Source organism: Saccoglossus kowalevskii, chromosome 16 (genome assembly GCF_978046115.1).
Source record: "Saccoglossus kowalevskii chromosome 16, keSacKowa6.1, whole genome shotgun sequence".
Lineage (NCBI taxonomy): Eukaryota > Metazoa > Hemichordata > Enteropneusta > Harrimaniidae > Saccoglossus > Saccoglossus kowalevskii.
The window spans coordinates 30,819,168-30,832,048 of NC_140656.1; the positions used below are offsets into that span (position 1 = coordinate 30,819,168).

The window sequence follows — 12,881 nt, forward strand, 5'->3', positions numbered from 1 at the left end:
TTTCCTCAGAATTCTGTCACACTTTGTCATCAGAATTATGTCACACTCTGTCATCAGAATTATGTCACACTCTGTCATCAGAATTATGTCACTCTCCCTTTTCATCAGAATTCTGTCATACTCTGTCATCAGAATTATGTCACACCCTGTCCACAGTATTCTGTTATCCTCCCTTTTAATAAGAATTCTATCACCCTCCCTTTTCTTCAGAATTATGTCACCCTCCCTTTTCCTCAGAATTCTGTCACACTTTGTCATCAGAATTATGTCACACTCTGTCATCAGAATTCTGTCACCCTCCCTTTTCATCAGATTTGTCACCCTCCCTTTTCATCTGAATTCTGTCACACTCTGTCATCAGAATTCTGACATCCTCCCTTTTCATCAGAATTATGTCACCCTCTCTTTTCATCAGAATTCCATCACCCTCCCTTTTCATCAGAATTATTTCACCCTCCCTTTTCATCAGAATTCCATCACCCTCCCTTTTCATCAGAATTATGTCACACTCCCTTTTCATCAGAATTCTGTCACACTCCCTTTTCTTCAGAATTCTGACACCCTCCCTTTTCATCAGAATTATTTCACCCTCCCTTTTCATCGGAATTCTTTCACACTTTCTTTTCTTCGGAATTATGTCACACTACCTTTCTTCAGAATTATGTCACACTCCCTTTTCTTCAGAATTATGTCACACTCCTTTTTTTCAGAATTCTGACACCCTCCCTTCTCATCAGAATTATGTCACCCTCCCCTTTCATCAGAATTATGTCACCCTCCCTTTTCATCAGAATTCTGTCAAATTCCATTTTCGTCAGAATTACGTCACCCTCCCTTTTCTTCAGAATTATGTCACACTCTCTTTTCTTCAGAATTCTGACACCCTCCCTTTTCATCAGAATTATGTCACCCTCCCGTTTCATCAGAATGATGTCACCCTCCCTTTTCATAAGAATTCTGTCACACTCCCTTTTATTCAGAATTATGTCACACTCCCTTTTCATCAGAATTCTGACACCCTCTTTTCATCAGAATTATGTCACCCTCCCTTTTCATCTAAATTCCATCACCCTCCCTTTTCTTCAGAATTATGTCACACTCTCTTTTCTTCAGAATTCTGACACCCTCCCTTTTCATCAGAATTATGTCACCCTCCCGTTTCATCAGAATGATGTCACCCTCCCTTTTCATAAGAATTCTGTCACACTCCCTTTTATTCAGAATTATGTCACACTCCCTTTTCATCAGAATTCTGACACCCTCTTTTCATCAGAATTATGTCACCCTCCCTTTTCATCTAAATTCCATCACCCTCCCTTTTCATCAGAATTATATCACACTCCCTTTTCATCAGAATTCCATCACCCTCCATTTTCATCAGAATTATTTCACCCTCCGTTTTCATCAGAATTCTTTCACACTTTCTTTTCTTCAGAATTATGTCACACTATCTTTCTTCAGAATTATGTCACCCTCCCTTTTCATCAGAATTCCATCACCCTCCCTTTTCATCAGAATTATGTCACACTCCCTTTTCATCAGAATTCTGTCACACTCCCTTTTCTTCAGAATTCTGACACCCTCCCTTTTCATCAGAATTATGTCACCCTCCCTTTTCATCAGAATTCCATCACCCTCCATTTTCATCAGAATTATTTCACCCTCCCTTTTCATCAGAATTCTTTCACACTTTCTTTTCTTCAGAATTATGTCACACTACCTTTCTTCAGAATTATGTCACACTACCTTTTCTTCAGAATTATGTCACACTACCTTTTTTCAGAATTATGTCACCCTCCCCTTTCATCAGAATTATGTCACCCTCCCTTTTCATCAGAATTCTTTCACACTTTCTTTTCTTCAGAATTATGTCACACTATCTTTCTTCAGAATTATGTCACCCTCCCTTTTCATCAGAATTCCATCACCCTCCCTTTTCATCAGAATTATGTCACACTCCCTTTTCATCAGAATTCTGTCACACTCCCTTTTCTTCAGAATTCTGACACCCTCCCTTTTCATCAGAATTATGTCACCCTCCCTTTTCATCAGAATTCCATCACCCTTCATTTTCATCAGAATTATTTCACCCTCCCTTTTCATCAGAATTCCATCACCCTCCCTTTTCATCAGAATTATGTCACACTCCCTTTTCATCAGAATTCTGTCACACTCCCTTTTCTTCAGAATTCTGACACCCTCCCTTTTCATCAGAATTATGTCACCCTCCATTTTCATCAGAATTCCATCACCCTCCCTTTTCATCAGAATTCTTTCACACTTTCTTTTCTTCGGAATTATGTCACACTCCCTTTTCTTCAGAATTATGTCACACTCCTTTTTTTCAGAATTCTGACACCCTCCCTTCTCATCAGAATTATTTCACCCTCCCTTTTCATCAGAATTATGTCACCCTCCCTTTTCTGTCAAATTCCATTTTTGTCAGAATTACGTCACCCTCCCTTTTCTTCAGAATTATGTCACACTCTCTTTTCTTCAGAATTCTGACACCCTCCCTTTTCATCAGAATTATGTCACCCTCCCCTTTCATCAGAATTATGTCACATTCCCCGTCGTCAGAATTATGTCACCCTCGCTTTTCGTCAGAATTATGTGACCCTCCCTGTCGTCAGAATTATGTCACCCTCCCTTTTCCTCAGAATTCTGTCACACTTTGTCATCAGAATTATGTCACACTCTGTCATCAGAATTATGTCACACTCTGTCATCAGAATTATGTCACTCTCCCTTTTCATCAGAATTCTGTCATACTCTGTCATCAGAATTATGTCACACCCTGTCCACAGTATTCTGTTATCCTCCCTTTTAATAAGAATTCTATCACCCTCCCTTTTCTTCAGAATTATGTCACCCTCCCTTTTCCTCAGAATTCTGTCACACTTTGTCATCAGAATTATGTCACACTCTGTCATCAGAATTCTGTCACCCTCCCTTTTCATCAGATTTCTGTCACCCTCCCTTTTCATCTGAATTCTGTCACACTCTGTCATCAGAATTCTGACATCCTCCCTTTTCATCAGAATTATGTCACCCTCTCTTTTCATCAGAATTCCATCACCCTCCCTTTTCATCAGAATTATTTCACCCTCCCTTTTCATCAGAATTCCATCACCCTCCCTTTTCATCAGAATTATGTCACACTCCCTTTTCATCAGAATTCTGTCACACTCCCTTTTCTTCAGAATTCTGACACCCTCCCTTTTCATCAGAATTATTTCACCCTCCCTTTTCATCAGAATTCTTTCACACTTTCTTTTCTTCGGAATTATGTCACACTACCTTTCTTCAGAATTATGTCACACTCCCTTTTCTTCAGAATTATGTCACACTCCTTTTTTTCAGAATTCTGACACCCTCCCTTCTCATCAGAATTATGTCACCCTCCCCTTTCATCAGAATTATGTCACCCTCCCTTTTCATCAGAATTCTGTCAAATTCCATTTTCGTCAGAATTACGTCACCCTCCCTTTTCTTCAGAATTATGTCACACTCTCTTTTCTTCAGAATTCTGACACCCTCCCTTTTCATCAGAATTATGTCACCCTCCCGTTTCATCAGAATGATGTCACCCTCCCTTTTCATAAGAATTCTGTCACCCTCCCTTTTCATCAGAATTATATCACACTCCCTTTTCATCAGAATTCCATCACCCTCCATTTTCATCAGAATTATTTCACCCTCCGTTTTCATCAGAATTCTTTCACACTTTCTTTTCTTCAGAATTATGTCACACTATCTTTCTTCAGAATTATGTCACCCTCCCTTTTCATCAGAATTCCATCACCCTCCCTTTTCATCAGAATTATGTCACACTCCCTTTTCATCAGAATTCTGTCACACTCCCTTTTCTTCAGAATTCTGACACCCTCCCTTTTCATCAGAATTATGTCACCCTCCCTTTTCATCAGAATTCCATCACCCTCCATTTTCATCAGAATTATTTCACCCTCCCTTTTCATCAGAATTCTTTCACACTTTCTTTTCTTCAGAATTATGTCACACTACCTTTCTTCAGAATTATGTCACACTACCTTTTCTTCAGAATTATGTCACACTACCTTTTTTCAGAATTATGTCACCCTCCCCTTTCATCAGAATTATGTCACCCTCCCTTTTCATCAGAATTCTGTCACATTCCTTTTTCTTCAGAATTATGTCACACTCCCTTTTCTTCAGAATTATGTCACCCTCCCTTTTCTTCAGAATTATGTCACACTCACTTTTCTTCAGAATTCTGACACCCTCCTTTTTCATCAGAATAATGCCCTTCTCCCATTTCATCAGAATTATGTCACCCTCCCTTTTCATAAGAATTATGTCACCCTCCCTTTTCATCAGAACTATGTCACACTCCCTTTTCTTCAGATTTATGTCACACTCCCTTTTCTTCAGAATTATGTCACACTCCCTTTTCTTCAGAATTCTGACACCCTCCCTTTTCATCAGAATTATGTCACCCTTCCTTTTCATCAGAATTCCATCACCCTCCATTTTCATCAGAATTATGTCACCCTCCCTTTTCATCAGAATTCTGTCACATTCCTTTTTCTTCAGAATTATGTCACACTCCCTTTTCTTCAGAATTATGTCACCCTCCCTTTTCTTCAGAATTATGTCACACTCACTTTTCTTCAGAATTCTGACACCCTCCTTTTTCATCAGAATAATGCCCTTCTCCCATTTCATCAGAATTATGTCACCCTCCCTTTTCATAAGAATTATGTCACCCTCCCTTTTCATCAGAATTATGTCACACTCCCTTTTCTTCAGAATTATGTCACACTCCCTTTTCTTCAGAATTATGTCACACTCCCTTTTCTTCAGAATTCTGACACCCTCCCTTTTCATCAGAATTATGTCACCCTCCCTTTTCATCAGAATTCCATCACCCTCCATTTTCATCAGAATTATTTCACCCTCCCTTTTCATCAGAATTCTTTCACACTTTCTTTTCTTCAGAATTATGTCACACTATCTTTCTTCAGAATTATGTCACACTACCTTTTATTCAGAATTATGTCACACTACCTTTTTTCAGAATTATATCACCCTCCCCTTTCATCAGAATTATGTCACCCTCCCTTTTCATCAGAATTCTGTCACATTCCTTTTTCTTCAGAATTATGTCACACTCCCTTTTCTTCAGAATTATTTCACCCTCCCTTTTCTTCAGAATTATGTCACACTCACTTTTCTTCAGAATTCTGACACCCTCCTTTTTCATCAGAATAATGCCCTTCTCCCATTTCATCAGAATTATGTCACCCTCCCTTTTCATAAGAATTATGTCACCCTCCCTTTTCATCAGAATTATCTCACACTCCCTTTTCTTCAGAATTATGTCACACTCCCTTTTCTTCAGAATTATGTCACCCTCCCTTTTCATCAGAATTATGTCACACTCCCTTTTCTTCAGAATTATGTCACCCTCCCTTTTCATCATAATTCTGACACCCTCCCTTTTCATCAGAATTATGTCACCCTCCCTTTTCATCAGAATTCCATCACCCTCCCTTTTCATCAGAATTATATCACACTCCCTGTTCTTCAGAATTCTGACATCCTCCCTTTTCATCAGAATTATGTCACCCTCCCTTTTCATCAGAATTATGTCACACTCCCTTTTCATCAGAATTCTGTCACACTCCCTTTTCTTCAGAATTCTGACACACTCCCTTTTCTTCAGAATTCTGACACCCTCCCTTTTCATCAGAATTATGTCACCCTCCCTTTTCATCAGAAATCCATCACCCTCCCTTTTCATCAGAATTATTTCACCCTCCTTTTTCATCAGAATTCTTTCACACTTTCTTTTCTTCAGAATTATGTCACACTGCCTTTCTTCAGAATTATGTCACACTCCCTTTTCTTCAGAATTATGTCACACTACTTTCTTCAGAATTATATCACCATCCCTTTTCTTCAGAATTATGTCACACTACCTTTCTTTAGAATTATGCCACCCTCCCTTTTCATCACAATTATGTCGCACTCTGTCATCAGAATTCTGTCACACTTTGTCATCAGAATTCTGTCATCCTCCCTTTTCATCAGAATTCTATCACCATCTATTTTCTTTAGAATTATGCCACCCTCCCTTTTCATCAGAATGATGTCACACTATGTCATCAAAATTCTGTCACACTGTCATCAGAATTTTGCCGCCCCCGTCAGAATTCTGTCACCCTCCGTTTTCATCAGAATTCCATCACCTTCCCTTTTCAATCGAATTCTGTCACACTCTGTCATCAGAATTCTGTAACCTCCCATATCACCGGGATTGTACTACCTTCCCTGTAATTACAATGTGTCGCACTTTCGCTATCATCAGGAAAATGTCCCGTTTTCCCCGTTGCCAGAATTGTGCGGACCCAACATATGTCAAGCATCATGCTAGTCTCAGCAAGGATGATAGGTCAGGCATTATAGCTTAGGTCAATGTCTTTCCTGTCACAGTCTGAAGCATGCGACATCGATTGAGTCTCGCGGCAGTGAGTGACATGGAAACGATGATTACACGTTGGTTCAAAAAGAAATATTTCCCATTCCAAGGGAGCGTGTCGAAGGTGACATAATGCCGCTGGTCTTTGCCAACTGATGTAATTTCCATCCAATATTAAGATATGTCAATATATTTGTTGCTGCTGTAACTTTATTCGTAATTGCCGGTGACTCATAATACTGTCATCGCCATCAGGAGCCGGATGCCACCCGCCTGGGCCCAAGACTAGATTTCAGAGCACTAGCTACTAGTTTTACTGATCACGTATAGTATACCCCCTACAAGTGAGCATTTGCCAGCCTGAAAATTTTGTTTTCTTTTTTCACAATCAACAGGATGAACGAAATCAAATTATGACAACTAGTGTGTGGGTGAAACAGGTATGTGATCGTTGATCATTTAATTCGAAGCGATTTCTGTTTTGTCACTCAATTAACGAACTCCTAACCGATTTTCCTAAATAGTACCAGTTGTAACCAATATTATTCTTGTATTCGAGTTTCTATAGTAACAGCACGACGACATTTACTTGCGAGTTATTCAGAAAATCTAAGATATTTTAATTATATTGTGTATTAATCATTGACGATATGTTTTGATTTCATTTTATCAGAAATGGCACGATTATCAAATGGTTTGGGACCCTGGGGAGTACGACGGATTAACAATAATCCACATCCCCGTTAATATGTTATGGATGCCAGACATACTGTTGTACAATAAGTAAGTCACGTGGTAATATAACTTGACAAGGTCGCGTCAGTTTCATCAACACGCCAAACATGTTTGCATACCATCGATAGAGGGCGCTAGTTACCTTGCGTTTATATCGAAAGCACCCAAGTAATTATTTTATTGAACATGACACACAATAGAATGACCAAGTCTTGAGTAAAACGTGGGCGGATTAATACAAATCAATTAAGTTGGGTTAACTTATTTCGAGAGCGCATTAGAGAACTGATAAGACGCCGTTAGCAAACTGTTTTGTTTTGAACAAATGTAAAAACCGTTTGTTTTTCTTTAATTTTGCGTACATGACTGGCTCGATGTATGGAAAGAAGTACATATATGTAATGACTTGCGCGGTATTTATCATTAATTGCGTGTTATTGTGACAATAAATTGTTAATATTGTCGCGAATTTTTAATCAATTATTTCCCTTATTGTGTTGCAGTGCCGATGGCCCATATGACGTGGAGTTCATGACGAACGCTCTGGTATATTCAGATGGTACAGTTTATTGGATTCCTCCGGCGATATATAAAAGTTCATGTAAAATAAATATCGAGTTCTTCCCTTTCGATGAACAAAAATGCATCATGAAATTTGGATCGTGGACTCACGATGGTTTGGTGTTGGACTTGGTCATAATGGACGAATACGTGGGACAGGAGGATTACTGGGAGAACGGGGAGTGGGATATAGTTGAATCACCTGGACAGCGCCACTCCGTCAAGTACCCATGCTGCGAGGAAACTTACATCGATGTCACGTTTTCATTTGTATTACACCGGAAGTCGTTGTTTTACATCGTTACCTTGGTGATCCCGTGTTTGTTAATTTCGTTCTTGACAATGTTGGTATTTTACTTGCCTTCGGATGCTTGTGAGAAGATCACATTATCAATATCTATTCTTCTCGCGTTGATTGTGTTCCTCTTGCTGATTAGCGAGATTATCCCGCCCACTTCAACAAGCTTGCCTCTGATAGGACGATACATGTTGTTCACCATGTCTTTGGTAACAATGTCAATTTTCGCCACTGTCGTCGTTATCAACATCCACTTTCGGAGTGCTAAGACTCATGTCATGCCCAATTGGGTGAGGAAGATTTTTATTGATATAATTCCAAAATACCTGCACATGGAGAGGCCGCCAAAGGACGACCGTCTCCAGCGAGAACGAATGAAACGGAGAAACATTAGGACGCAGGAGGAAGGGCATTCGAATGGATACTATGACCGGCGGTTCATGCAGACAGCCGCTAAGTACATGGTGGACACCATTACGCCGTCGTTATTGGAGGAAATTGAAGGAAGGGAGCAAATTAACAAAAATTACAACCAATTTGGGAGTTCGGATCTTGCGCCTGAATACAGGGAAGCAATCGAAAGTTTGAACTTTATCACGAACCATTTGAAAGCTGAGGATATTGAAGACGAGGTAGGTAGCACACTTTCAGCTCGGTCTACTTAAAGTCTGGTGTAGGTAGATGTTATGGTTGCTTTTAATCTGCAATCAGTTTGATGACTGCTGGTGTACATGTCTACAGTAGTTGCAAACATTGACGACGAAGGCCATACACTATGGACTGAAAATTAAAAGCGACCTCAGCCTTCACCTCCGTGATCACATTTTGATAATATTGTTGTTAGACATATACTCAAAATAAAAGGTGTATCTCACGCATTTTTATTTTCTGTTCTATAATAATTTGAAATATAATGGAAATATTTCTTCATTTTGCTGAAATGAAGATAGTCGCATAGTTATCTAAAATCTATTCGAAAAATCTGTATGTAACGTGCATTAATCGTCTGGTGTCTGTTCTCCATTTTTAGGTCAGCGAAGACTGGAAGTACGTTGCCTTGGTGATAGACCGAATTCTGTTATGGATTTTTTTAATCGTCTGCGTTGTTGGTACATGTTCCATTCTTCTAAACTCGCCAGTGATCTGGGAACGTGCCAATGCTCACGCCACGCCTAAGTTTGAAAAACCCATTTTAATTGAAAGTATCACTTACGGCGAGTACAGCCTATAGTTCCCACAATTCATTGCCACAGTATTTTTTCCTTCCCATTTTGCAATACGAAATATCTATTTTTTATACGAATGTATGCAATAACAATGAATTAATCCACATACGGGGAGTAAATAATGAATGCGGCATTCGTGATGTGTCGAAAAAAGGCAGCGTTAATTACTTCAGTCAATATATGTCACTGAAAGATAGGCAAGAATTGCTCTCGTTGAACGAGGCTCAAGTATTAGATAAACAATACCTATGCAAATTTGTTTTCAAGTCTGCGCATGATGGATAGACATGATAATTTGAATTTGCAACTCAAATTCTCGCTGATGTTATAATATTACGTTTTCAGATTCCGCTTTTCCAAATATTGTCCAAATATATATATATAATATGGCAGCTGATAGTAAACGCGCGTTAGATAATGGTTATATGGTTTACAAATATTCACTGAAGTGCAGCAAAAAGTCTTCATAATGCTGGCCCGTTAACGGATAACCTGCCTCTGTACTGCTCAGTGAGTTTATAAATCAACGTGTTTGCGTAGGTGGTACTCGTTCAATATATATAATTTTGGGTTGAAATATGCTGATGAGTGGAAACGAGAAAGAAACTCGACAGACAATACTAAAATAGAATGTCGCTGAAAGTGGACGGTTTATACTTCCCAATTTAGTTGCGATTAGCTGGAAACGACCCAGACAAGACAGGCGAAGATATTTTATGTTTTGTCCGAACACAATAGACTCAATTCAGAATACTCGTTTTAGGGACAGTAATTTGAATAATGAAAATGCGAAATTGTGTTATTTTCTGATTGTTGTTTAGTGAGCACTATTATTTGACTTCCTCTATACGCCGTGACCACCGTGACAACACTACCTATAGGCATGGTATACTGGGCAGTGTTCTGAACTTTGAACTATTGTGCATTACTTAATTACCTGCTTGGTGTTAAATAGAAAAATTATCATATGCGGCAAAGAAGCTACAAACAAAGTCAACATGTCGAATGCGATGAGAGTCAGCGACAAATAAACGACCAAAGACACGAAAAGTGGGCCATTCAGGTTGAAGACTGTATGCAATCGATATTTCACGGTGCCGAGACGGAGCCGAAACACATTCTGAAAAGCAGTGGATATTTTCAATACATTGATTGTTTAGAATATATTTAAAAATATTGTCATTTTTACCCAATTTGTTGTGCCATACTGCATTCGTTTTTTTACTGATATGCTACCAGTTTGCGGATGAACTTGGGACCAATGTACAACCATGAAAAAAGCTATAAACACTCGTTTTACCATATACGGATCACCCGTGACGTCAGAGAAATTTAATGTATCTCCTATCGACGTCATATTAGTGTTGATATGTTTTGACTCCATACTGTCTAGACCGTCATGCAATGCTCTGATATAAGTTTCTGAATATTGCAGTATTGTCATTAAGCGATATGGGCTTGAATGAAACACGCTGATATATATGTAACGTCTAATTCACTCTGATTTGATTCGAGGTCATACCTAGTGTAATTCTCGTAATATGATGTCATCAAACTTGTTTTGGATTATGACGTAAATTATTGGGAAGTCAACGCTGTGACGGCGTTACTGTAAAATACTTTATTTTAGCTTGGAATTCACTTTCGCCATTTTCGCTGGGGGATAATTTAATGAAATTAAAATTCAGTGAATATATTCATTTTCCTATATTTTACATTCAACTCATCAGAAACCAGTGAAAATAAATCCCATACAGAACACCCAACAAGTTTTTTGAGCGAAAATTAATTCCAGTCAAAATAAAGCATTTCACAGTATTTCATCTAAGTGATTGCATCTCGATCATGTAATGGACCTTAGATGCAATATATCTCGTTGACGGTAAGGACACCACACGACATATGTTTTTTTGTTTGTGTTCTATTCCCTCCCATAATGACGTCCACTGTTCCCAAAACACAGATCAGAGGAGCAGTGCTCGTTATTAACGGGGGATGGTGATCTATTAGATAAGCAAAACAAATCGCGTGGCTTTCTCGCCTTCAATGAGATCTCGACGGCCGTTGTCGTCTAATGTATATTAAAAGCAATAAATAACTTATACTAAGATCTTAAGATATCAATACTTCCTAAATGATGCCCTCATCATGTTTATACTCCCATGGCGCATCATTGTGCTATTGCAGCATTGACGCTCCCTTAATAGACAGATTTTGATAAAACATATAGAAGCGAGTTGTCAACTATTATGTAAACAATTTGATTAGTTTTCTGTTGACGCATGTCATTGTTTTATTCATAAAAACGCACATACTGACTTGAATTGATTTTTGGCCCTTGACCTTTATGAACGACGTCTTCTGTTCAAAACAGTGGGCGAATTCAGTTAATTTTTGATATATTTTGTATTCACCTTAATTACTGATTAACCAATTAGGGTACGTTGTATATGTCAATGTAGAGTATGATTTCACTGGTCGATGACGAATTTTCATAGACTTGCATTTTTATGTTCAGTTGATGTCGCGGGTTGGAACACATCGGTGACATCTTGTGACATGGAAGATGAACGTGGTTTATCAAATTTATTGTTCAATACCAAAGATGTTATGCACGTTTTACTTTGCATATTTTCTATAAATTGTGTTGACGCAATTATTTACATAGACCTTAATTATTATGAACGATTTCATATTCCAAGCAATAAAATAAAATAAAAGTTTTCCACACTCTGATTTAAACCATGTATTTTATTAGTTGGCTGGAACAGAATTGCGCTCTTTTTTATAACTTAGTGGACTTCATTTAATTACTTCAGCGGATTTATAAAGCTATTGTTGGTGCTCCACGGTATTGATTCATTCCATCGCAATCACCTGTTTACATAACCTTTTGACTATTTTAATTAACTTATAATTTTATTTGTAACAATCTTACTTAAACAAAATATACCTAATAAATTGTAAAACAAAACGACCCAAATACGCATGCGCACATGCATACGTCATAGCCGGTCTCTACTATGCAGATTTTATCATGTGCATTTTTCAGTTATAGTCACTGTGACTTTTCTGTATTTTTGTTGTGCTAATGAACAGTTGTTTTATGGTACATTTTAATTATTGTTTAATTATACAATGTAATTGTTATAACACATACCGCGTATGTCTGTTTCATTCTCAGAGTTCAAAGGTCATTGATGTTTACCCACCATCCTATTATATTTGCTGTTTCCCATTACTATATTGATTCAGAAACCATTCCTCTAGTCGAGCCCTCTTGATGGATTGCTTCTGTGACGTCTACAAGACAATATCGTTGAAATTAAAGATAATAGTGTCTTTATTCAAATCTATATCTGTGTTCAGTTGATGTAATCGTTCTTCGTCGAGAATATAGTAAAATCGCTCAAAAACATTAACTTCAGGAATGACTACACAATAAAATGATTACCAACGCTTCGAACGGCCATGTGTCAGCAATCACGCTTTGTCACTAGAGAGCGCTATTTAAAGGAAATGACATTGCTGATTAGATTAGATCTGAATGTATACATGTTTTACAATTGGAACAAAAGAAATCTGAACAATGCGTGAA

General features: G+C 38.1%; 1 protein-coding gene across 1 annotated transcript in view; it reads left to right on the top strand.

Annotated features, from left to right (window-relative positions):
• LOC100376995 (neuronal acetylcholine receptor subunit beta-4-like) overlaps positions 1-12,639 on the top strand; it is a 47,762-nt gene extending 35,123 nt beyond the window's left edge. The window contains exons 3-6 of the mRNA XM_006824129.3: positions 6,859-6,903; positions 7,137-7,246; positions 7,702-8,689; positions 9,088-12,639. Coding sequence (XP_006824192.1) covers positions 6,859-6,903; positions 7,137-7,246; positions 7,702-8,689; positions 9,088-9,288 — 1,344 coding nt within the window. The 3' untranslated portion in view covers positions 9,289-12,639. The remainder of the gene's footprint in view (positions 1-6,858; positions 6,904-7,136; positions 7,247-7,701; positions 8,690-9,087) is intronic.
• The last annotated feature ends 242 nt before the right edge of the window (positions 12,640-12,881 follow it).